Source organism: Ptychodera flava, chromosome 4 (assembly GCF_041260155.1).
Source record: "Ptychodera flava strain L36383 chromosome 4, AS_Pfla_20210202, whole genome shotgun sequence".
Classification (NCBI taxonomy): domain Eukaryota; kingdom Metazoa; phylum Hemichordata; class Enteropneusta; family Ptychoderidae; genus Ptychodera; species Ptychodera flava.
In genome coordinates, this window is record NC_091931.1 from 42,431,508 (window position 1) to 42,458,849 (window position 27,342).

The 27,342-nt window shown below is 39.1% G+C and overlaps 2 protein-coding genes and 1 long non-coding RNA gene across 3 annotated transcripts in view; 2 read left to right on the forward strand and 1 right to left on the reverse strand.

The window, feature by feature from the left end:
* LOC139131858 (uncharacterized) overlaps positions 1–10,854 on the forward strand; it is a 36,247-nt gene extending 25,393 nt beyond the window's left edge. The window contains exons 12-16 of the mRNA XM_070698150.1: positions 73–1,269; positions 1,790–2,099; positions 2,412–2,517; positions 3,175–3,413; positions 7,806–10,854. Coding sequence (XP_070554251.1) covers positions 73–1,269; positions 1,790–2,099; positions 2,412–2,517; positions 3,175–3,270 — 1,709 coding nt within the window. The 3' untranslated portion in view covers positions 3,271–3,413; positions 7,806–10,854. The remainder of the gene's footprint in view (positions 1–72; positions 1,270–1,789; positions 2,100–2,411; positions 2,518–3,174; positions 3,414–7,805) is intronic.
* Positions 9,347–26,145, reverse strand: LOC139131859 (uncharacterized). Its single transcript, XR_011552206.1, has 3 exons — positions 26,068–26,145; positions 24,573–24,638; positions 9,347–9,404 (listed from the first exon to the last, which is right to left on the reverse strand). It is a non-coding gene; the product is annotated as an uncharacterized lncRNA (long non-coding RNA).
* Positions 15,089–27,342, forward strand: part of LOC139131857 (extracellular matrix protein 3-like) — a 106,257-nt gene continuing 94,003 nt past the window's right edge. The window contains exon 1 of the mRNA XM_070698149.1: positions 15,089–20,170. Within this exon, the coding sequence (XP_070554250.1) occupies positions 15,199–20,170 (4,972 nt within the window). The 5' untranslated portion in view covers positions 15,089–15,198. The remainder of the gene's footprint in view (positions 20,171–27,342) is intronic.

Below are 27,342 nucleotides of genomic sequence, written 5' to 3' on the forward strand. Positions count from 1 at the left end.
TGTTAATTATATGTGCTGGTAAGTCAATGCACCAAGTGATTAAACATTGATGTTTCCTTCATTTCTTTCAAGCCTCAAGCACCTCAAAGACAAAACCAAAGAGGAGAGCTCCTCAGCCACCAGTTGATCAAGCAAGACCAGAACCTTTGACCCCTGACAGAATAAGCCTACAGAGTTACAGCAGTGAAAGCCAGGTACCACCGAGACATCCAGTACCCAGACCGAACAACGCTGCACTGAGACTTGCTGAAAGGCAGCATGCCAGCGCACACCTAAAAGACGGTGATAAACAAGCAGAAGCCCGTCTTAGTATTGAAAGTGATGTTCACATTCCAGGCCTGCAGAAACAGTACGCCAGACCTAAATTTGTGAAAATTCCAGCCAAGACTGTCCGACGGGGTGTAGCCTCCAGATACCAGGAGGCGCCTTCCCGACCGACACCTCCACCTCCGGAAGCCATCCAAAAATATCTCTCAAATGAACCAGAGCAGGAGAGGAGAAACAAGATGGGTGTTAGGGAAGGTGAAGCCACAGGTACCTCTGACCAGGACAGCAGTATAGAACATAAGGATAGGGCAAAAGAAGAGAATGTGCATAAAAGAATCAAACCGAAACCAAAGCCGAGGAGGAGAACCTTGGAAGGTAAAGATCTGTCACTGACCAGTGATGGCAGTAGTACACCCAATACTTACAGTGCTATCAATGAACATGATCTACCACAGCCTAATGACAGTAGCACACCAAAGCAAGTACAACCACACTATCAAAACTGGCCACAAACCACAGATGGCAAGCTTGCACCAAGACAGCAGCACCAGAATGGTGGCCATACTGCAGACAACAGACTGTATGCTAGTGATATTACCGATAAGAGTTACTCTGGTGACCATGATGATAATTTCAACAATCAAATGCTTCCACCACAGCCAGTTCCTAGGTATTCCAGAATTTTTGACACAGATGAAGATTGGCCAGTGCCTCCAACCAATGACGAAATGTACACTGTCAATAGAACTGATGAACCGCGGAGGCGATCAGGAACTTGGTCAAATTTTGATCTCAGTCATGCGACTCGGGAAACAAACCAGAGTACACCAGTTCCTCAACCAAGACCTGCCAAGCGAGCTGCATCTCTGGAAGAATTGAACACCAGCCATGGACAATCAGACAGTCAATTGACATTGTCAGGTTCCATTGACCAGAGTAGTGATGGCATGAAGTCAAAACCAAAACCACAACCAAGAATACGGCTCCCTCCACAGGACCCAGGTATACACATTTTTTTGTCTTTTATTTGTAAAATTGCACATCAATTAAGATAGAGATGAGTACAATTTCGTGTGTTACAGGAAAGGTATAAAAATGTCAGAATTACATAAGTTTATCAACTTTTCCTAAAATTTCTAACATGTCATCTCTTCTGTAGATTTCATTTTCAAAATTATATCTTAACACAAACTCATTCTTAAGTATAATTTCAACAGGTGTATTCATTTCTGTAACCCAAAACTTGTGTATGCTCCATTGCCCTAGAAGTATCAGAAGTTTAACAATCATATACCAGGTATACACATTGTAGTCTTGTGTAGTCGTGCATAGAAAACAGGCTCTATGACTTTGTGGTGTTGTGCAGTAGTGATTAGCAAAATACAGTGTCCCAATCACGTGACATATGTCATTGTATGGCAAAAATCCGTTCAGACACTCTCATTTACACCAATCATATTTACAGTAAATATTTTATGAGTGTTTTCACTCAGTTTTCATATGCCCCACCTTCATTTTCCAGTGAAAAGAAATAAACCAGCTACTCCAGTGCCAGCACCGAGACCTGCTAGTTTGATCTTTGCCCAAAGCCCAGAACTAGTCCAGCAGTCCAAATCCAAATCATCAACACCAAGTTCAGGTTCTGCAGTTGACTTATCCCTCTTTTCTGAGAGGACGGCAGGTGATGGAGCCGAAATGGACGAAACTGTCGGTGTGCATCAGATACATCTGAAGGTTGGCAACGAAGATGAAGAAGAAGATGAAGAAGACCATGATTATGATGATGTAGCTATTGATGTTACCAAGTCACAAAGAAGCTATCAAGTTGACAGGTAAGAATCTTGGGCTCCATGCCAATAGTTTATCATGAAATGTGTTTTGAAGCCTTCAATTATTTCATTTGGCAAATGTCTCAAACATCACAGCATCAATGCCTGCAAAAAGTTTCGGAAAATGTTTAGGTATTACTGTGTGAGTATACAAGTCAATCAATATATTACAAACTTGTGTTTAAAATGATTAAAGATGTCTTTTCTGAAACATATGTCTTACAAAAGTTTCAGATTCTTCAGATCGTGAAGGATTTTTATATACCATTTCTGCTGTTTTCTTTTTCATTGCTTTACTCTCATTTCAATTCACAGTCCCATGACGCCACCTTCAAAAATGCGAAATGCGATATTTCCGTACACTGCCCAAGCTTCTGATGAACTCAGCTTCAGAGTTGGACAAGCTCTGATTGAGATTGAGGTAACTGTGACACTTCATCATGCCAATTTATTCATTATGTCAAAAGAAGATGATCCAGTCCGTCATATGGCTGAAGCCAGAGAATTTCACGATGGAAGAGCTTGGGGTAAAGGGCTTCGGATGGGGACTTAAAGTTGACAACCGTGACAATAGAGCATAATGCATCTAATCTCTGTCCTGAGTGGTAACTTTCAGTTCAAAAATTTCCAGGGGCTTTAAGTGAACAGCCATTTTGTTACAGTATATATGACATACGATATCAACAATTATGTATATTGATGGTGCAAATTCAGTGATCTGATTGGTCGAGACGCGAAAAGAACCGTGTATATAGGCGATATACCACAGCTGGCATGCGCACTAGCTCTCAGCTTGAGGAAAAGTCCTTTTATGACATTCCCCGCCAGAATTTCAATATACTGTTATGATATAATTGCAATAAATCACACCCAGCGACGGTATAACCACTCGATTTTGACATTGTCATGTCAGATTTACAAACAAATGAAAAGATATTGAAAGTGAGACAAGCCAAGCTCAAGCAAGGTTATTTGGAAATTCGAAAATTTAGCAACTTGGTGAGCCTTTCGTGAAGCTTGTAAAGACTCACAGCCATTGCATGTATAATGGTACTGATCATCAGGTTTTTAATTCTAGAACTATGAGGGAACTGGATGGAGTCGTGGAATGCTAGACGATGGAAGTGTCGGACTTTACCCATCCAACTACGTACATCACATGACTGAGCTGTAGCAGATATATGCCAATCAACTTCTGGACACAATACATCTTGAGCATACTCTGCAAATGCCTTGCCAAGTTTAGTTATTTTCTTGAATTCCATCAAGATATATGACTCTATTGCAGCGCCTTCATCTTTTAACGTTGATGTATTTGTTCATTTTTTAGCTCCCATAGCCATATGTATATATGGCAATGGAAGCTATTCTTATAGGCTAGGGAAATGTCTGTATGTATGTATGTCTGTATGTCTGTATGTCTGTGTGTCTGTATGTCTGTATGTCTGTATGTCTGTCCGTCAACATCAAAAACTCCAAAACCGCTGTACATTTCATCTTGATATTTGGTGTGTACATGGATGATGGGCTGTAGATGAGATTTTGTTCAAATGAAGTTGTCATTGCCAAAAATATGCAAATTAAGTGAAAAATGTAAAAAACAGTCAAAATTGAAAAAACTCAATAACCACTGAGCAGATTACATGAAAAATTAGCATGTAAGTACTTTGGGCTGACATGAAATGATTGTGCACATCTTGGGTCAGTATCTTGGACTTGCTATTTTTCATGAATTTTTTTGTAATTTTCTCCCATTTTTGGTCAAAAAATCTTCTTCTCTGAAACCACAAGTCCGATTGATTTGAAACTTGGTATGGAAGTGCATAGGAATGACCTTTCCCAAATTTGGGCAAATTGTGGTGAAATTTGCATATTTTTTAGTTTACACGTCCATAGACTCCCATGTATTAGGCAGATCTCCATAGACTCCCATGTATAAGGCCACGAAAAATAAAAATTTAGTTTCTCATCGTATTCATATTGCAAAAAGGATGCAGTGACACAATTTTAGTCCCCATGGATGAAGTCCAGTGGGCTTATAGATTGGGTCATGTCCGTCTGTTCGTCCATCCGTGAGTCCATCCGTTCACGCAGACATCTCGGATATTTTGACAAAATGTCATGTGACCTTGATGACCTTTGATCTCAAATATACATATTTGTCCATAACTCAGTAACCACGAGTGCTACCACCCTTCATATATGGTATGATGGGACACCTTTATGACGCCACATATTGTACCTCATTAATTATGCACATATCTAATTTTGAGCGAGCCAATAGAGCTAGAGGTCTGATTTTTGGTTTATAGGGATAACTTAGCAAAACAATTTTTTTGACAAAATGTCATGTGACCTCGGTGACCTTTGACCTCAAATATACATATTTGTCCATAACTCAGTAACCACAAGTGCTACACCCTTCATGTATGGTATGATGGGACAGCTTATGACGCCACATATTGTACCTCATTAATTATGCACATATCTAATTTTGAGCGAGCCAATAGAGCTAGAGGTCTGATTTTTGGTATATAGGGATAACTTAGCAATACAATTTTTTTGACAAAATGTCACGTGACCTCGGTGACCATTGACCTCAAATATACATATTTGTCCATAACTCAGTAACCACAAGTGCTACAGCCTTCATGTATGGTATGATGGGACACCTTATGACGCCACATATTGTACCTCATTAATTATGTGCATATCTAATTTTGAGCGAGCCAATAGAGCTAGAGGTCTGATTTTTGGTATATAGGGATAACTTAGCAATACAATTTTTTTGACAAAATGTCACGTGACCTCGGTGACCTTTGACCTCAAATATACATATTTGTCCATAACTCAGTAACCACAAGTGCTACACCCTTCATGTTTGGTATGATTGGACACCTTATGACGCCACATACTGTACCTCAATAATTATGCGCATATCTCATTCTGAGCTAGCCAATAGAGCTGGATGTCTGATTTTTAGCTCCCATAGCCATATGTATATATGGCAATGGAAGCTATTCTTATAGGCTAGGAAAATGTCTGTATGTATGTATGTCTGTATGTCTGTATGTCTGTATGTCTGTATGTCTGTATGTCTGTATGTCTGTCCGTCAACATCAAAAACTCCAAAACCGCTGTACATTTCATCTTGATATTTGGTGTGTACATGGATGATGGGCTGTAGATGAGATTTTGTTCAAATGAAGTTGTCATTGCCAAAAATATGCAAATTAAGTGAAAAAATGTAAAAACAGTCAAAATTGAAAAAACTCAATAACCGCTGAGCAGATTACATGAAAAATTAGCATGTAAGTACTTTGGGCTGACATGAAATGATTGTGCGCATCTTGGGTCAGTATCTTGGACTTGCTATTTTTCATGAATTTTTTTGTAATTTTCTCCCATTTTTGGTCAAAAAATCTCCTGCTCTGAAACCACAAGTCCGATTGATTTGAAACTTGGTATGGAAGTGCATAGGAGTGACCTTTCCCAAATTTGGGCAAATCGTGGTGAAATTTGCATATTTTTAGTTTACACGTCCATAGACTCCCATGTATAAGGCAGATCTCCATAGACTCCCATGTATAAGGCCACAAAAAATAAAAATTTAGTTTCTCATCGTATTCATATTGCAAAAAGGATGCAGTGACACAATTTTTAGTCCCCATGGATGAAGTCCAGTGAGCTTATAGATTGGGTCATGTCCGTCTGTTCGTCCATCCGTGAGTCCATCCGTTCACGCAGATATCTCGGATATTTTGACAAAATGTCATGTGACCTTGATGACCTTTGATCTCAAATATACATATTTGTCCATAACTCAGTAACCACAAGTGCTACCACCCTTCATATATGGTATGATGGGACAGCTTATGACGCCACAAATTGTACCTCATTAATTATGCACATATCTAATTTTGAGCGAGCCAATAGAGCTAGAGATCTGATTTTTGGTATATAGGGATAACTTAGCAAAACAATTTTTTTGACAAAATGTCACGTGACCTTGGTGACCTTTGACCTCAAATATACATATTTGTCCATAACTCAGTAACCACAAGTGCTACAGCCTTCATGTATGATATGATGGGACACCTTATGACGCCACATATTGTACCTCATTAATTATGCACATATCTAATTTTGAGCGAGCCAATAGAGCTAGAGGTCTGATTTTTGGTATATAGGGAAAACTTAGCAAAACAATTTTTTTGACAAAATGTCACGTGACCTTGGTGACCTTTGACCTCAAATATACATATTTGTCCATAACTCATTAACCACAAGTGCTACAGCCTTCATGTATGGTATGATGGGACACCTTATGACGCCACATATTGTACCTCATTAATTATGCGCATATCTAATTTTGAGTGGAGCCAATAGAGCTAGAGGTCTGATTTTTGGTATATAGGGATAACTTAGCAATACAATTTTTTTGACAAAATGTCACGTGACCTTGGTGACCTTTGACCTCAAATATACATATTTGTCCATAACTCAGTAACCACAAGTGCTACTCCCTTCATGTATGGTATGATGGGACAGCTTATGACGCCACATATTGTACCTCATTAATTATGCACATATCTAATTTTGAGCGAGCCAATAGAGCTAGAGGTCTGATTTTTGGTATATAGGGATAACTTAGCAAAACAATTTTTTTGACAAAATGTCACGTGACCTCGGTGACCTTTGACTTCAAATATACATATTTTTCCATAACTCGGTAACCACAAGTGCTACACCCTTCATGTTTGGTATGATTGGACACCTTATGACGCCACATACTGTACCTCAATAATTATGTGCATATCTCATTCTGAGCGAGCCAATAGAGCTGAATGTCTGATTTTTGGTATATAGGGATAACTATAGGAGAGAAATTTTTTGACCAAATGTCATGTGATCTCGATGACCTTTTACCTAAAATATATGTTTATGTCAATAAATAAGTAACCACAAGTGCTATGTCCTTTGTATTTAGTAGGATGGGAGACCTTATGACAACACACGCTTTACCTCATTAATTATGTACACATCTAATTCTGGGCAAGCGAATAGAGCTAGAGATCTGATTTTTTGGCATATAGGGATTAATTAGCAATATAATTTTTTTTTTCAAAATGTCATGTGACCTCAATGACCTTTGACCTTGATTATACATATATATGCATATTTCAGTACCACAAGTTCTATACCCTGCAATTTTGATAGGATATTAGACCTTAAGATGTCACATCTTGTACCTCATTTATAATGCGCATATGTATTTCTTGGCTGGCCAATACTGCTAGAGGTCTGATCTTTTTTCCCGATTTAGAACCATAACTTAGACATGCCTCATGTGTTTCAAATTGGGAACAACGACATAGACCTATGTGCCCATAGATCTCAACATATACACTCCAGTGATACTTCTTAATGACCACAATTTTCCTACCCCATCAAGACTAATACTCCTATTACAAGTGGGGACTATGTCATTGTAAATGACTTGTTGAGTTAATGGTTGTATCACAGTATTCGAATATCTAATTCTGCATTTTTTCCATTTTATATTCTGAATAATTACATTAAACATATTTCACTGTCTCCAGTACATTTCATTTAAGTATTTTCACTTCATGCACTTTATCCCTTTCACACATGTTCAAATATCTGACCAGAGAACAAACACTAAATAGTCCAGGATGGGAGCTACAGTGTCATTGACGCTATTTTTTCTGTTTGTAAAATACAAATTTCATGGTCTGTTCCCAAATGATGCGTTAGTGTGAAGTGTTCACAGTGTAACATAGCCAGTAGTGCTGGCTGACGCCTGAAATTTTAGTCTATACTAGGGCTCATTTGTCAATAATAACACTACATATTGCACATAATGCGTCTTGTCGACCAATGTAATACTTTGTACTTATTTTCCAAAGCAGAATTATCTCTTTGAAGATTTATAACCATGAACATGGTAAACAGTAAGTTTCTTGGTGTGCTGTGCACACTTCATTGTATAACCAGATACATTTACAGTTTTTGAAAGTTAATGACCCAAGTGCTGGGCTTTGCAAAGTTCTTGCTTAGAATTTTAGCGTTTTTTCATCCATCAACTGTTAAATATATGATTGTAATATATAGCATGTAAACATGATGTTTTAAGTATCTGAAACTGATCAGTTTATGTACAAATTTTTGGTTTCCAAACCATATTATATCAACAAACACACATACCATGTTATTCACATTCTTCCATCTGAAGAACACCATATGTTCATGTACTTTACAATAGCACCTTTCCAGACCTTTACAGATACAGCTCTTGTATTTTGACTTTGAAGTTTCAATGTTCGAGACGCTCAGATTTCTTGTTCGGTACACCCCAAGGTTTAGCATTCAGCACAAAGAAACACTTGACCAAAATGCAACAATTTATCCAAAGTCACACGGACATGTTTTCATTTTTGTCTATGATTTGCTCAAAGAAACGCAGGGACATAGTCATGGTTGATCAAGACTGCAAAGCTTTGAGCCAATCATTCGCCTAAACCGGGAAGAAATTACTTTTTCAAGAGGTAAAAGTTCTGCTACAGTGCATTTATTTTTTAACACTCTGTATGATGAGAAAACGTGCGGCAATCAACACATCCTTTGATGTTGTGTGTTAGACTAAAAACAACTTGTACTTCAGAGTCTAGAAATCTGTGTGTGCCAAACACTGAAACTCCAAACTCTAATGACAAGCGCTGTATTAAGGTCATTCAGTATTATCAATATTTACAGTTTTCTCCTCATTAAATCTTTACCGTATGAATCGTTTCTCCTGCACATTATGTTTTTACTCGAAGTCTTTAATGGTGTGGATGAGCCCATTTACAAAGTATCAGGGCGAATGGGTTGAGTTGGGTTGGTGTGGGTGAGTCCATTTATAAAGTATGGGGGCGAATGGGTTGAGGTCTTCCTTTGACATTTTCAGTAGGCTTTGAATCTTCTAAAAAAATGTTGACATTACCAAATACCAGTATGCATGGGTTTGTTGCCTCTCTGAAGTATCACTTAATTGATTCACTAAAGTAAAGACCCTTTTTATTGCATATTATATGCAGAAGCCTATGATAAGGTAGCTTGGTCAGTCGGAGAAAAGGACAAACATTTTAAATACCTCTGTATTGTGATAGTCATGGGACATGTTAGTATTACATGTAATAACTTTCATAGAAAAAGTGTCTTGACATTTAAAACTTTACAATACTTACCTATATGCCCTCTGTACTGCAAATACCAATTGTATCATCGTCTCTCATCTTTAAAATGCTGTTTTAAATGAATGAACATTTGATCAGTATAGCATTCTTTGTTTATTTTCTTATCGGAACCAAAAAACTATGGTTAGCTTGATCAAAGCAAGAAAGTTAAACAAGTTCATCCAGCCATAGGTAAAAAAACACCTGTAATGTCCTTTATACCAACACATTATGAACCCATCCTGTTGTTCCCAAGCATGACAAGGCCGCTACACTTTAAGAAAGGATAGAAGGGCACACATTTTTATGTACCATTAGAAATTCTCCTACTAGATGATATGTTTTACAATTTCTGTAAGAAAATATGCAATATATCACTTTCTTTATTTGCACCTCGATCATACCAAATAGTTTGTAGCTGTGGTTTGGGTGGTTGCAGAAGCTTCATAGGATTGAACAGTAACAAGCATGTAAATTGGATTTTGAGTAGCAGTATTGTTAATGTCTGAGAGTAAGCTGGGTGTGTACAGGATATATGTGTCTGCAAATGTGACCTTAAGGTCTGGCATTAATCTACCTTTGTTTTCAGTGTTTGGCTGACTCCGGGACCCACAGAATGGAATTCAGTGTGATGCACCGCTCACAGAGTTGAATTCAGTACTACATACTACAACTTGAAAACTGAGCAGGCATAAAAATTTACTAAGACTTCAGATCAGTTGAAATCATACGTTGAAACCGATTTTGCGATGTAGCACTATTCAGAGGTTCAAATCTTACCAGAAGCGCAATTTTAGAATTTTAGTTACTTGCTCAGTACATGGCATCCATCGGTGATGTTCAATTGTGGAAGACAACAAGTGGAAAATCCCCCCACATACCGACACAGACATTAGCTCATTCATACAGTTTCTCTTGGAGTCTCTGTTTTTTATATATACACATTCAAATACAGTTCCTTTTCTGAGTGTTAATTTATCATTGTAGCCTAGCAGTAATCAATCTGTCACTGATAATGCAGACAGTTCCACTTCTTACAAAAGTGTCAAGCAGAGCTGATATTCTTTATAATTTATTGTGAAATGTTCAAAATACTTTACATATCCACCATACACTGCAATGTTCTTGATGATCTTTAATCTGCAATCGTTGAACAAATGAATTATATTTAGAATTTGGATTATAATACCGGTACATTGTCCAATTTGTATATTTTCTCACAAATGTTGTGCAATTTCAGGAGATTAAATATGTGAATATTAACTTTTAAGCTCCAGTGTGCCTTGAATATTTGTTGGGTGATGACAGATCACTTTTAATGACTATCCATGAGAAGTTTTAGAGTTACGTTGTAAGAGATGAGTCATGTTTTTGTCTTTAGTTGTTTTCACTGACGAAATGTTTTTGTATGTATTTTGCTTACCCATATTTTGTCTGTACATGAGTGCTGTATTCTAAATTTTTTGTGCTTTGAATATTTGTCTGTGTCAGAAATAAAAGGTAATATTATTTTTGATAACGAGTGTGGCAACTTTAAATATGACAATCCTGATATGAAGGCTACAGAATCCTGTTTCTCTAATAGCATATAGTCTGTATTATTCCCAAACGAATATTGGCCAAGCATTCTGCAGATGTGATATTATCCAGTATGGGAAGCTGCCTCGTACGTCAGAAATGTTACAACGCCCCCAACCAAGTAGTTGAAAACATAGATCCTCCCTCGACGAACGTGTACGCCCTCAACGGACAGATGCTGGAAGTACTACATCGACAGAGATGAGCAGTCTGAACCGCTACGTTTTCCTCGAGGGCAGTATAAGTGGCAGTTTCTCTGAATAGGATTAGTTTTATTTACTTAGGATTAACTACAAATGACGTATGAAATCCGTTACAGCAAACAACAGTAATCATTTGCAACCCTTCTTCGTTAGGCTATTAGAGTATGGGTGAAAATATAGTAGTATGTTTAAGATTATCATATTGGGACTTTGAAAGTTTAAATTTGTATATTTCATTTATTTTTTAAGTAAAGACCGTCTCCGTGTATTGAAATGGTGAATTTAAGCATAGAAGTACGCTGAAAACAAGGATAAAAATCTGTGTAGGGGATTCGTTGAACACGGCCCTTGTGGAGGGACCGTGGTTTGAACATGATCTCGCTCGTATACATCGCGTTTCGATAATTGACATTTGCCTATCAAAACGATATTATGTATTCGCATTAGCCCTTTCCAAGAGACATCATGTAGAATACGTTCTACGAACTTGCAGTTGCACAAAAAAGGAGCGAGCTGCTTCAGAGCATTCAGAACTGTCAGAAGAACACAGCTATCTGTAAAGTTCACACATTTTACAAATATCTGTAGCCAAGTTGCGTCAAACCAGTGTTGATGGACATTGGAGCTCTGGTACATAACATTCACAGTGTGAAATTCATCTGGGGGATATGATTAATACTATATGGTGTGAACATGATGAAAGTTTTTGCGCTACCATGTTCAAGCCCTGCACATTCAGAACTTATCTCGTTTATTGCGTTTTTTTGTGTTTTTTTGTGGCAAATAACATCGAAGGAAATATAGATTATTGGCGTTTATTATTTAAATGTTATGCATTTTTTCTCTAGAACAAAAGTTTTCAGGGTTATTCCTGATTTCTATTTTTTATTATAAAGGCAAGAGTTCAAAGTTTCATTGAGAAAAGTTCGTACTATTTTGTAAAAGTTTCAGTTTATGTTACGAGAAACATGTGTAATGACAAAATTGAAACAACAACATAATAAAAACAAAATAAGTACCCCACAATTTCATGAGCTGAGAACATAATAGACGGCTGAATGTTTCTTGGTTTCGTATTGTGACTCAATTTGTCACACAGTGTATAGCCAGACACGAAGATGACAATAACGAACAAGATGAGAAAAAAATGTTCCGAAACTTAAGAACGTCAAAATTTGAACTTGCATAAATTTTATCGTACTATAACATTATTCTGTGTCTGAAAAGCCTGAAGTGTCAAATTCAAACAAACTGGCTGTTCGGCTTTGTAACGGTAATAAAGATTTTTAGACTGAGCGTCAGCAATGCTTCATCCTTTAAGTTTACAGCTATAGTTTTTTAATACGCGCCTCGACAATGAAAGTTTTACCTTTCGCTTAAACTTTCCTCAAAGAAACTTTAAACCGTTCTCTTTGATAGCCGTGTATAAAGATCAAGGGCTACCTTCCAAACTTTGGGATTACAGAAACAAATTACGTGAGATTCCCCGATATTTGAATTAAAAACCCACATGCGACAACTTTTTTTTATTTCACAGGCCTAAAAACTGTCCCTGAGGCACTACCTGAATTCCAAATGTATTCTTGCGTGAACAATTTTGTGTGCCATATGTGACAATGGCACTGACCACAACGATTGGTATGCGACGTTCGGAATGCTGCAATATGTTGTGCTGCATATATCAAGCTTGGTGGTGCGGCGGCGCTCTTTAAAATACTGACAATCCGCAGACTTGAAGTTCAACTGTGAACTCAGTCAGGACCGAAAGATACGCTCGATGGTAACTTTCGCCATCTTTTCGTTGCTCAAAGCGTAATACTTAATCGTAACGTATTGTTTTCTTCTTGATAATTTGACTGAAACAATAAATTCTTCATATTAATCGTCCGATCAGGCCTGGGAATTCACGAACGTAGTGTAAGCTTAATGCTTTTTTGTAATGGTTCTGCATGGTCGTACAGTTCTGTCGGGTCGAAACGTTGACATGTTTAGTTGTTACATCAATGACTAACTTTTTGCCGTTTCAAGCTGTGTGTTATGGTTTGAGAAAACAACTTCATTTCTACTTTTCGGCTTTTTAATGTTTTCGTATATCAATGTGACATAGAGTCATATATAATTTCAGCTACTTAGGAACGGTGCATTGTGACGAATCTTGAAAAAATTGTAGATGTTCCTCTTGTAATACCTCGCCCTGTTTATTGGAAACTCTGTAACGTCTTCTATATTTTTACAACTGTGTTCATTTGTCTGTGTTTTTCGTTGACTGGACCATCGCAAGAAAAGTTTCAAAATATGGATGATAATAACAACTGTTACAATAATAATTCACCGGCAACGAACGAAGCAATGCAAAACAAAATTGCGGAACACACCTATTGACAGAAATTGCCCGTCAGATTCGCCAGATACTTCATTGATTTGTTTCTGTATCACCATCCTGGAATAGTGCATCTTAACCTCTTCTCCCGTCAAAATCAGTAAATGCGTAAAAAGTGTATCACACATGCAATTTCAGGGATCGGCCTAGAGTACCGTGATCCGGACCACGGACACACTCACAGACCTGTCAGTGGGCCCTGTATAGGGCCTACAGTGGATATAAACCTGTGATATTGTTTAAAAGACCGACAGGCGACACGTTTACTTGCACAGAATTTAGGCCTATACACTGAAAGGAGGTGGGCAAAGGGGTACATAAAGGTGTAAAACAAAATTACCAAAGCGTTTGGAAGGATGATTTTATCGTGAAATCTGGAGATATAAGGCTTACCATCTCAAGGTTATACAGAGATATATTCGACTGACGTCGGCCGGATCGAGCGTCCATAGATAGACAAGGGCAGGCACAGTAGTGCCATTGTTGGACAGGAAACGACACAGTATAGAGCGTTTTTTTGGATGAAGAACAAACCGCAAGCTTTGCTAACTACAAGTAGTTTTTCTCTCACAGGATTTTACAATCTTTTATACTAGAAATAAATCGCAATCTCTGTTAAACTAGAAACGTAAGATATAGGCCTAGGCCTATGTTGCCCAGTAGGCTATTATAGGCTATAACATTTAAAACGATTAAATCGCAAATCTGGTACTTTAATTCATCAGTAGGCCAACAGCAACTGTTGAACTGCAGCAGAAACTGGACAGAACGTTTTATTTGAACTTTTAACAGTAGAACAACTGGATAACAGTTATAAAACCGTGTTTGATGCATACAGGACATCAGACCTTCCATGTTTGTAAGCTTATGATAAGCTTATTCCGTCATTCTTTTAGCAATTACATTATATAAGTAGCACTAACGTCAGCGGTGATATGCAATGATACCGATTTTTTGATTAGCAAGCCGCTTGTCTGTAAATGTTAGGACAAGAGACGGGGCTTATCGATCACCTTGAAATTTTGCTTCTTCGAGCAACACTTCATAAGACTTTTCGCCTTACCCACTTTATCACGCATAGGCCTAAGCTAAAGATGCCTTTGGTGGTCAATTGTTACTGCCTGCCAAGGGGCGTCCACTTTTTTCGCGGACATGGCGTAGACGTTTGGGGACAGAGTTTTAGTTTTCCTGTAAACCTTTTTATTTTCTTGACAAACAGCAGTTGCCAAGATTTTTCCGGTGATAGTTTGGCAGTTCTAAGCGTTTTCTCCGCCCTGAAATTCGATCGCCCCGCCTAAAATATGTGGTCACTGGGCTGGACTTAGCACATCCATAGTATTGTCACAGTCCGCAGAAAACATAATTCCAAGTTCCGATTAGTAAATAGCTTTAATTGAGAGGAAACACAACTAATTCAAACGTTTTAACTAAAATCAACATATGTCACTTCGATGAGTTTCATTCGCAACACTATTTGGAACAGAATGTCTTCAAACGCTACAACTGAAAAGTTTTAGCGTATGAATATAAGGTCATGACCTTTCTGCAAAGCGGTCCGTGTTGTGGTTCCTAGCTAGGTACTGGGCGCCGGGCTGCTTATCATGCAGAACACATGTGTGGTGCGTAGGGAAAAGGTCTTGGAACTACTCCTAGTCTACACTTTCCTTACGTATAGCAGTCGGTGAGATACTTTCCAAGCCGTCATGGCTCCGAGGACTCAGTGTTGGCATATATGTTGGAAAGTTTTAGCTGCATTTTGTGTTCTGGTAAATGTGTCGATTGCACAGCTCGATAGCGTTGAGAGCCGAATAATCGTTCGCAACACTGGCATAGCTGTGCCGTTCGGCCGGGAGAAAATCATCGACCCGGTCAGCGAATTGAGCATCGCCGTGGAGCCAGGCGATCGCTGCGTCGTCACAGTTTTGGAGAACGACCCATTATCGCAGTGGCCTGGAAGGATATCGCCCAATATTTTTCCTTGCGACTTCGAGTATGGACTGGTAAAATACTCACACTTCGGCTCTCGCAAACCACAGCAAGACCGTGTGAAGTTTCAGTTGAGGTATGATACTCCGACGGACACTTTCATAATCCCCTTTATGATCGACGTACGTGTTGAATCAAAACAGTTGGAAATCGTCACCAAAAATATCCCCCTGAACGTTCAGCGTCTCATGGGACAAAGCGACCCTGTTGATCAATCCAATTTAGAATTCACCTACAACAGAGCTACGGAACAGTGCAAAGTAACCATTTTGAGTCCAGAGAGCGGGTTTCCCAAGTATGGTCTTGTTGTAAACATTGCTGCCAATACGGGGATCATGATGGACTGCGACGACTTCTTGGAGGCCGGCATACGTTATCAGCATACTGCAGCAACCGACTCTCCCAGGGAGGATTATATCCCAATGGTTGTGGAATTGCTGGACCAAAACGGCAACAAGCTTAAACAGGAGTATTTTCAGAAGTTGATCAAAATTATTGAAGGTCAAGAAAATATGCCGCCGACCAAGAGTTTCACCGCACTGTTGATAATGGAAGTAGACCAGTTCGTAATGACGGCCATTACCAGCGATATTTTGGCTGCAGAAGACCTGGAAACTGACCCAGATAAGTTAATTTTCAATATTACTACACCCTTAGGGCCTGGGGAGGGCTACATTGTCAGCACTGACGACCGTAACCAACCGATCACATCGTTCTACCAGAAAGATATAAGAGATCTGAAGATCGCTTATGTACCCCCAAGTCAAGATTCAGCCGTCAAGAGATATTTCGAAATCGAACTTGAAGTAGTAGATTCTGAGCTTGCGACCTCTGAACCTTTTATCCTAACCATACTTGTCAAACCGATGAACACTTTGGCTCCTGTAGCGACGAGAAATACAGGGATGATGCTTTTCGAGGGCCAATCTCGACCACTTCTGTCTTCACTAAACTTAGAAATTTCGGACGAAGACAATTTAGAAGACGTGCGCATTCAAGTGTTGGACGGACTTAGGCACGGCGAACTTTTAATTAATGGGAGGCGCCGGAAGTTCTTCACACCTGCCGACCTGGATGCCGGTAGGGTAGTTTATAGGCATGATGATAGCGACACCTACAGTGACAATATTATTTTTAGAATGACTGATGGCGAGAACGAGGTCGAATTCCTGTTTCCGATTACTATTGCCACTATTGACGACGAGCCACCGGTGGTCACCGTCAACACCGGTCTGGAAATCGACAAGGGTGAAGTTAAGCCCATCGAGCCGGTGACCCTCGCTGCTACTGACATTGACTCCGACGATGCTACAATCATGTTTATCATAGAGCAACCCTATTCGACAGAAGGAGAAATCATTAAAAGACAACTAGAAATTCCCCCTGATCCACAGAATTGGCGGTTTGTTGATGGGTTTTACGAACAACCTGTGACAGAATGGCTGCAGGAGGACATTTTCGCCAATAAAATATTTTACCGACATATTGGACCCCATAATACACAAGTCATCGTTGATGAATTCAAGTTCAGAGTTGCTGATTCAAATGACCCTCCAAATGTTTCCAAAGTTAATACGTTTGTCATAAAAGTTAGACCAGTGGATGACCAGCCACCTTATCTCTACCCGGGCACTCCATTGGCAATGGCAGTTGAAGAGTTTGAGTTAACAGAAATCAAAAAGAAATTCCTTCGTTATACAGACTTAGACTCTGATGACAGAGAACTTAAATATACCATCACCCAGCTTCCCTTTGATAATGATTTGAATAATCCATTGCCAGCTGGTGACATCGTTCTTTTCGAACAGCCAGACATTCCAGTCACTATGTTTACCCAGGCACAGATCAACCACCTCAAGATCGGCTATAAACCACCAACTATTGAGCTTGGAATCACACCAAGAGTCATAGCATTTGTTTTCTCTGTCCAAGATCCAGCAGGCAATGTTGTAGCTGATCAGCGTTTCACAATTTTCCTCAGCCCAGTGGACAATAAACCCCCAGTCATCACGAATACTGGATTCACTGTATTTGAACGTGGCAGTATGGTCATCGCCCCAACGATGCTCGATGCAACTGACCCTGACACTAACCTGAACGAACTCACCTTCACAATCACTGATTTGCCTGACCATGGTACCCTGAATTATGACAGCTTGGAAATGATAGTGGGAGAAATTTTCACCCTAGAAGATATACAGAATGGTCGCATTATGTACGTCAATAGTGGTGCTGAAGAAGATGACGACAGCTTCCAACTTGACATCAGTGATGGTGTTCATATAGTGCCAATAACGGTTCGTATCACTATAAGACCGATTGATGATGAAGCTCCTACGCTTGAACTGCCGCCAGATACATTCGGTGTTGCCATTGAAGTGTTAGAAGGAGGCAGCACTTTAATAACCTCAAAAGTGCTGAGTGCCTCAGATCCAGATACTGATAATCTGATGCTCACGTTCCTCATCACCGCACCCCCTCAACATGGTGCGATTGAACGCAACAGTGTACCAGGAGATAGGTTCACCCAACAAGATATTGTTAATGGACTTGTAAGGTACAGGCACACTGCAGGTGAAATTGGTCTTGAAAAGCAGGAGGACTCATTCTTTTTGACGCTATCTGATATGTCTGATGAATGGATTGTAGGTGGAAATCGAATCACAGCTGTTCAAGTGCGCGTTACCATTCTTCCGGTCGACTCTATTCCACCAAATGTAACAATAGGGCTTCCGTTCGTCGTCTTTGAAGCTGACAAGAGCACTATCACACTGTTCCATCTCAATGCTACTGATGCCGACACTGTAGATGATGATATCACATGCACAGTCATAGTCCCAGCAATGGAGGGTTACATTGAAAACATCTCCCCAGCACCAGGATCAGAAAAGTCCAGAACAGGTATACCGATCAGTGCTTTCACCTTAAAAGACATTAGACTTGGCCACATCAACTATGTACAAAGTATACACACAGGTTTTGAACCTATAGAAGACCGATTTACATTCCGCTGCTCTGATGGTATCAACTTTTCACCGAACTACTTTTTCCCGATCATCATCGATCCAACAAATGATGAGGAACCGACTGTTTTCACTCGTGAGTTTATCGTAATGGAAGGCATGGACTTGACTATTGACACACCGATACTGAACGCCGAGGACAAAGACATACCAGCAGACGAACTCCACTTTTTCATCACCAAGTTTCCTGAACATGGCACTATCGTCCAAAGAAGACCGACTGGCGCAATCCCAGTGACAAACTTCACTTTGGATCAGATCATTCAGGGGTCAGCCATTGTTTACGAGCACGATGATTCAGAAACGCTGGAAGACACTTTCACAATTAAGTTGACTGATGGCATCCATGAAGTGACCAAGGAGATCTTGATCATGGTGATCCCTCTTGATGATGAAACACCCAGACTAACCATCAATAATGGGCTCGACATCGAAATCGGTGAAAGCCATATTATCACAAATGACATCCTTAAAGCCACTGACTTAGATTCAAATGATCCAGATATCACTTTCATCGTCCGCTTTGGTCCTCACGATGGTTTCTTGCAACGTCTTGATGAAAATGGCAGAGTCTTACAGAACATCACAGTAGGTATGAACTTCACTCAGCATGAAATTGATACCAATCGTATTCGGTACATCCACACTGGCCGAGAGGGCATTCGCGATTTGATAAAGTTTGATGTCACAGATGGTCTCAACCCTCTGATAGATCGTTACTTCTATGTCACAGTTGATAACATCGATTTGATCTTCCCTGACGTCATCAACAAAGGTGTAGAGCTTCCAGAGGGAGGCAGAGTAACCCTGACAACGGACTTGTTGAGCACCACTGATCTGAACAGTCCTGATGAAAACCTCTTGTTTGAGATCACCAAGGCACCGGTCAAAGGTCATCTAGAAAGCACGGATAATCCAGGAGTCCGAATCGAATCGTTTACTCAGTTGGAATTGGCCGGAAACAAAATTTTCTACGTCCATACCAGTGATGATGAAATGAAAATGGACAGTTTTGAATTTGAAGTAACCGATGGTTTCAACCCAGTATTCCGCACATTCCGAATTGCCATTGGTGACGTGGACAACAAAAAGCCGGTCGTCTTCTATGAAGACATCGTCGTCAAAGAGGGTGGCAATAAGCTGATAACTCCATTTGAACTTCGCATTGATGATCGCGACACCGAGGACCCACTCTTGCAGTTCACAATCACGCAGATACCTGTACACGGCAACATTCTACGCAATTACACTGAAGTTGTCACGGTTTTCACCATGGTGGACTTGAACGAAAACCTCATCAGCTACCAACATGATGGCTCAGAATCCACTGACGACAGTTTCTCGTTCATCGCCACCGACGGTACTCACTCAGAGTTCTATGTGTTTCCTGAGTTGGGGATTACAACTCGTAAACCTCAGTTGCTGAACATTAAAATCATCTCCGTTGATAATGGTGTTCCTCAGATAGTGACCAACAAAGGTGCGACTACTATTGGTGGCATGGGAACTGGAAACATTGGCTTCAGGTTCACCAACAAAATTCTGAAAGTGGAAGACCGAGACAGCGATAATGACAACTTGGTGTACACCATCACCACTCCTCCAGGCCATGGTTATCTCATCAACATTGCCCATGGAAACAACAGCATCTCCAACTTCACTCAAGGTAGGATTATTGTATTTTGTACACATACAGTTGAGGTATTTGTTTGTTTGTTTATTTATTTGTTTGTAAACAGGCTTAAGGACCATAGACATGCTTCCTTACGATCTCTTTGCATTTAGCATGGTTATATCCCCACTTTATCTCACATTTTTATGGATTTGTGTATCGTTGACATTGGTCCCTCTGAGTTCACGGCCATAGTTAAAATATTTTTATAGTTTTGCACCCTACCCATCGGACACCATGGCCCATTGGTTCTCTCTGCTCTGTACTTGTGTGATACCATCATAAAATGTTATCAAATAAGCAAACAGACATTTTATGCAATAGACAAGGACATAATTTAAACTAGAAGGAGTCTGTAATGTGATGAAAGATTCCCTGTAAAATTAAGAAAATCAACAAGTTTTTTAAAAATACAACGGGATAGGCCGTGATGTGTTTGTCATGGCCATTCCAGTGCCCTCTCTGTAAATTCTCCCTCTCGTTCGATTCAGATCTTATTGCACTAGCTTACAGAATTGTTTCTTCCCAAAGCCTGTAAATTTTCATCCTGTGAAAGCTGTCATTTTGTTTGTATGGCTGTTAAAACCATTAAGAAATCAACCAGTTTCTGCATTCACTCACTTGAAGGGCAGCAGACCAGTTATTTGTAAATACAAAGAATAAGAGTGCAGTCATAAAGAGAAAGCCATGCATACAACAGTTGCTTGTCTATTTATTCACAGCATATCTGGCTATTGTATGGCTTTAGATAGGCCTCTGTGCAAACATAGTGCAGCAGGTTTACAATAGTCAAAGTTAGTGTCTGTGCTCGTCAAATACTGTACTATGATATCGGAGTAAACTGGCATTCTCATACAGAAGCATCAATTAAAGGACCCATTTATTGTCCCTATTTTATTGATTTTCTTCTGTTTTATGAAAATCTCTTAAATGTACACAGTGCCCACTTGAAAGTTGTTGTTTTGCCCCTGGTTTTATGACCTCCAATTGAAACTTCTATTACCTTGACACTTGCATAGCAATAACCCCTTAAGTGCTGTAATTTTTCCACCAAAATTTTAGTGCAGTTTCTACAAATTTTTGTGTTCATTTTTTTATGATTTTGGACCAAGTGGAATCACTTCTCGTTGGGTACAGATTTTTATCAAAATTTTCAGAAAAATCTGAAAAGAATGGTTTGGGTCATATTTTATAAAGGTGACAATAATTGACTTCAGCACCCAAAGGGTGAAGTGCATCTGCCATGTACTGACTGATTGTGTACCTGTCCACTGTAAAAACTTGGTAGCAGCAGCAATGTCTGTATCACTTTAGTATTTGGTGTGAAGATGCATCTGAAGTTAAAGATGGGATTTCTCCAAATGAAAACCTATTTTATTCTCAAAAAATATTCCGCCAAGAGGAAAAATTGTAAAAGTTTTCATAAATTGAAAACTCAAGAACCTCTAGTCTAATTGGTTTGATTTGGTGTATTGCCAGGGATACCTTATTTCAGATTATTTTAAATAAGTATAAAGTTTGCATGTGCTTTGACAATTTCTAAATTTTTAATCAAAAGTCTTCTCAGCAGCCATTTGTCTGATTGCTTTCAAATTTGCAGGTTCCTAAGCAAGACCTCATTCTGGCCTGTTGTATTAATGGCAAAATTTATCTATCTTAATTAAAGAGGCAGTCCTCAATCCCTGGTTCTGGCATTAGTTGTTGTTGACATAGACTGTTTATGCGATTTAGTCTTTTCTCCTTTGAAAGTTGTTCACAGTTATTCAATTTACCCATAGGTAAAGTTGATAAAAAACCTGCCCCTTTAACTCATAGGGCCAATATATACATTTTTGGTGTAAACATCATTTATGAATAAATAGGCAGATATTAAAGTGTGGTTTCCAGGTGCCCAGGGGTGACTTTATATTCAAATTTGATTAAAAGATTTAAATTTGCTTTCACATTGTATGTAAATTTCAGGGGCTTATCTGGTTTCATTTTGGGCGACACATCTCTGAAACAGCTGCTGTAATAATACCTTTCACACAAGTTTGTCACTTTTTGATCAAGTTGAAATGGGATCACAGTGTCATTGACACTATTTTGCCTTTTATTTTGAGGAATCTCATAGTGATAACATATATCATAGTTAAGCTTTCCCAGTTGCACATTAGCAGAATATCTCAATTGACCTGCAGGAATGTCCATTTCAGAGAATAGAAACTCTTTGTGTGTCTATTTTGCTATGCACAGTTACAGTCGTGTACTTCAAGCGTAACCTGTTGAAGAGCATCATCTGCATTTCTTACATAATGGAGAGATTTTTTACAAAACAAAATGCACGTGTATTGTCTTCTTCAGCCTAATGAAAAAGGATATTGAAAACCCAACAGTATTTGAAAGCAGGGAAGTCTCATCTTTTAACATCTGAGGTCATTGTCTGTAACTGACCAGGGATTGCCTCCTAGGTCTCTTTAATGAAGCCCTATTGTTCAACTCTGAAATAATGGACTTGAACTCGGCATTTTGAAACAAGCTTTAGGTGTCCCTATTATATTGAAAGGGTTCAGTTTTAGTTTGCAGGAAAAAAAACAACAAAAAAGCTCAAGGGCTGTACAGATTGGAGCATTAAGTAATCATTACCCAGTACAAGGTTACCATGACAAATTTAGATTTGACATTTTATGGTAAAATTCCCAAGGTGCTACACTAATTGGTTAGTAGAGAAAGAAAGGAAGACAGAGGTGCAGATATCCCCTGAGCTGTAGGAACAGGAAAGTTGTTCAGTTTCTAGGCAAACCAGCCATAGCTGAAATCATCGTAAACTGTTTATGTTTAGTGAAGTGATACATGTGTGCACTGTTTAGTGTTGATGAAACTCACTGAGGCATTTGCTTTGTCGGAAAGGGAACAAGTTTTATTGAGGAAGGGGCCCAGAAGTTGCTAAACTGAGTACGCTGGCCAGGATGTACACGTCTTCAGTCTGGAGCCAAAATGAAATACATGTTTGCAATGTTTAGTTAGGATGTACCTCTAAATCAAGTAGTCTTGTCAGCCTGGTGTCCTCAAAGCCAAAGTAGTCATCAATATAAACTGTCATGGTGCAGTGGTAAACCTTGCTGTCAGTAGAATTTGACTAAGGAAACACAAGTTTTGACTCTAAAATTTTTTCAGTGTTTTTCTGGTCTACCACTCATGGAGGCTTGTTTTAAAGCTCCTGGTGTATGAAAAGTTTTCAACGTCTTAGTGTATTGAAAATTTGAAATTTTATTTTTCTTCATAGAGTTAACACAGTACAGGGATGGCGGCCATTTTGAATTTCAAATATTGATATGTTAGGTAATTTGTTTCTCTAGGACCAAAGCTTGCATAGTGACAGCTGATTTTATTCTGGATTTGGGAAGAGAATGGTTGAAACCGTCTTTGAGGAGAGTTTGAGCAAAAGGGATGACGGCCATTTTAAAATTTCAAATATGCGTAAATGTTAGGTAATTAGTTTGTCTAGTACCAAAGTTTGCTAAGTGACCCCTGATTTTATTCTTGATATGGGGAGAGAGTGATTGAAAGTGTCATTGAAGATACTTTGAGCAAAAGTTGAAGTCTTTCACTCATGAGGTGCATACTACCTTTATAAGCTTTGTTGTTAAAGAGAATAAACCTTAGTATGTTGTATGCTCAATACTGCATTGGAAATGAGATGTCGGCTTTATTGATGGTTTTTAGTATCCAGGTCATTGCTCCCTCTTGAATGAATGTCTTTAGTGAAGTGTAGGGGCTAATGATGCTTCATTTCAAAGACCCAAAATTTCATAAAATATGTGTTTCCGTATGGTTTTTACACATAGAAATACCCAACTTTGATGTTAGTATTCCCTATGATGTGGCAAATTGGGAATTTTACAGCACACGGTGGTTTGCCTGAGTGTAAGGCTTCAATGATGTGACTTCAAAAGATTCCAGGTTGACCTCTATATGCATGTCTTCGTGATTGTGACTGTTTTATGTGACTTCTAAAGCTTGTTGTGTCATCGATTGTAAAACTAAATGACAGAGCGTGAGTTGACATCTCTGTTCACTGGCTGTCAACTTCCCATTCAGTAAAACCATCACTTTGTTCTTTAATTTATTCAAGAATAAGTTGTTACCCAGGTGCTTTTTCAGAAGTAATCTGTTGGAGGGGCAAATGCATGCAAACAACTTTGATGAACTTTGCTTTTGAATTTCAGCACGTACGTATTCTACTAATTTCCAATGCAAAAACTTTGCCAGCTAAAGCAAAGAAGCCAGGTAGATGTAGGGTACAAGGTTTACTTGGATACCAAGGCTCTGTACACAGCATATGAAATTTCTGTGGTGAAGATAGTTTGCTTCAATATTTCCTAAAAAGGGCATGATGCAGTGTTGTAGTACTCACGCAAACTTGTGTCCTTAGCATTCCTTTGTGCCCCAAGACCAGAGTGGTGACTGACCAAGGAACACTCTGAGAAAAAAAATCACCAAAGCAAGCAATCAGTAGAATGCCCAGTCCTTCTGAACCCAGCTGGAAACGGTGATGAAACATCTCCTCCAAGGCCAGAATCAATTATACAATTTCCAAATGTCTGGAAAAAACAGCGTTCTGCAGCCCTAATTGGAATTCTGACAATGTTCATCGGTTATCAAGCAGATTGCAAAGGACAGGCAAGAATTCTTGAGTTTTCAGGCATTGTTGCCATTACCACTAATGAGAGGTGTAATCCACTACTACAAAAAATCTGTCTGATAAATGAGTTGTCTAATAAGTTGATCCATGGATTTCCTGATGAAATGACTGCAATATCTGTACTTGTCACATTAGAATCTGTAGGATGTTGATAAGAATTATCCTGAAAAATCCCCTAAAGTGTCCTGAAAATTCCACCCCATCAAATCATTTAATTAAGAATATCACTCGCAAAAGAAAGGCCAAAAAGTTGTGAGTTCTGTTGTACTTTGAGGTAGTATGCACCTTGACAGTGAAAGAGGTAAACTTTTGCTCAAACTTTCCTCAACCTTTGACCATTCTCTTACAAATCAAAAATAAAAATCAGGGGTTGCCGTGCAAAATTTGGCACAAGCGACGCAAATTACCTAAGATGTCATGATAATTGACATTCAAAATAGCCGCCATCCATGTGTTAACTCTATGGAGGGAAAAAATTTGATTTTGAAAAACTAAGGCAGTGCAATATTTTCTCTCATGAAGAACTTTAAAATGAGCCCCCACATGTGCTAGATCAGAAAAGAATTGATAAAATTTGAAAGCCCCTATACTTGTCCCCGAGGCATATTCAACCTTAATTAATGGACAACACTGTCCAAGAGTTCAGTACCCCTGGCCCCTGTCTGTCATCTGATGCTCTGTGATTTTGTAACTTTTACCTGGCGCTGCTTAATGATCTGCTTCACGTGATCACAATAGTCTCCTGACTTGCTGTCCTGACCTCCTCAAGCAGGTTTATCACCATCAGGCCATGCAGACACAATGTTGGAGAACAGCTTGAAAAAATTAAATAACTCAAGATTTGCACACAAGTGTTCATATGGCCTCCAATTGTTGCCTATCTTAAGAGTATATTCTGCATTATGCAAGCCAACCCCAATCCACTTTACCTCTGTCTGTTGGATTTCCTCCAAGATCTTTCAATTGGTCGTGGCCAGTCCAACAAAAAATTGTAACCCTATACTGGCTGTTGCTTATAGATGTCACAGCAGAACTTGGCCTATGGAGATTACCAGTAATCATTTAGTGGGCTCTGTTTATGAAATAGGACATCAGAAGTCCCAAGAGATAAATTTCTCCAATCTGCATAAAGGGTCCAGCCCAACCGTATCACAAATAACAAAGGGATTGTTTTAACAGTAATTCTGTAAGATTTTTATGCACATACCATTGGAGTAGACAGGTGACAATTTCTTGACCTTTTTTCTGTTGGTGATGCAACTCGCAAAGGTCTTACTTTTCTCAATGTTTCTACTTAACTTTTGTAACAAGGACACATTTTTAGGTGCTTACATTATAAGCAGTAATTTAATTCATAGGTCTGCATAAGTCAATTACATTGTACAAAGACACAATTAGAATGAATACATTTAGGATTCAAGGATTGCAGATGTAGGATAGTGTTGTGGTAGGAAAGAGTTGATTCAGGAGATACCTGTTATAGTTTTTTTTTACTGGTTACTTGCAGTTTGTTCTCAAATTCCTGGACACAGTCAAAAGAAAAATTGTTTGTACAAACAAAGTTTGCATTGTCAGGGTCGCACCTACATTGTATTGGAAAGGGAAATAACTGCCACAGTGTCTTTGTGAAGGGCGGCCAGCAGGTAAATGTTACCAATATTTCCAGTGATTTTACCGGGGTCCGCTTGGTATATCAATGCAATCAGATTAGGGGACAGCAGAAATGTTGCCAGGATTCCCAGATCATTTACAATATCCCCCAGCTTTAGCCAAAAAAAAAAACAGTGCAAACTTTTCATCCAGATTAACGCCATGGTGTATTTGTGGCTTCAAACAACAAAATGAGTTATGCTATGGACAGACTGATATCTTTTCAAGAGACTTGCCTGCTACACAGAGGTTATAGGTGGAAGGAATGTAGAATAAGAGATAGTCGTACGTTACAGAAACAGACAAACAGAGGAACAGAAATAGACAAATAATGGAAAAAAGATTCTTTAGCGATTCATTAGACCACTCCAATCTCCATTAGCTGTCTTTCTAATCAGTGTTTTCGTATTGTCTGGTATGCAAGTGGGCTTTGTTGCAGACATTGTGAAGGCAAAAAGACTGGCTTTGAATAAGTTTCAACTAAAGACAAGTGAACTAGAAAATTTGAAGTTGAATAGGAGTGGGATTCAGTCGGTTGAAGAGGGGCACCTGAAGGTTAAAACGTCAACAGTTACTGCCATTGTTCTGAAAATAACCCAAATGAATCTATTCTGCCTAATTGCCGTCTATTTTACAGATAAAGACACTTCCTATCTTGTTTTTGCAAAGCGGTGTGGTGATCAACGGTTATCAGTCTTTCTGCTCCTCATTTATTTCTCTGAACGTCACACATTAGCGGATGTCTTTGCCGTGCTAGGGCAATGTCACCCCATGGCAGTGCCTGTGTGTATGTAAACCACCCACCTCATCATATATGCATAGCCCAAGACCA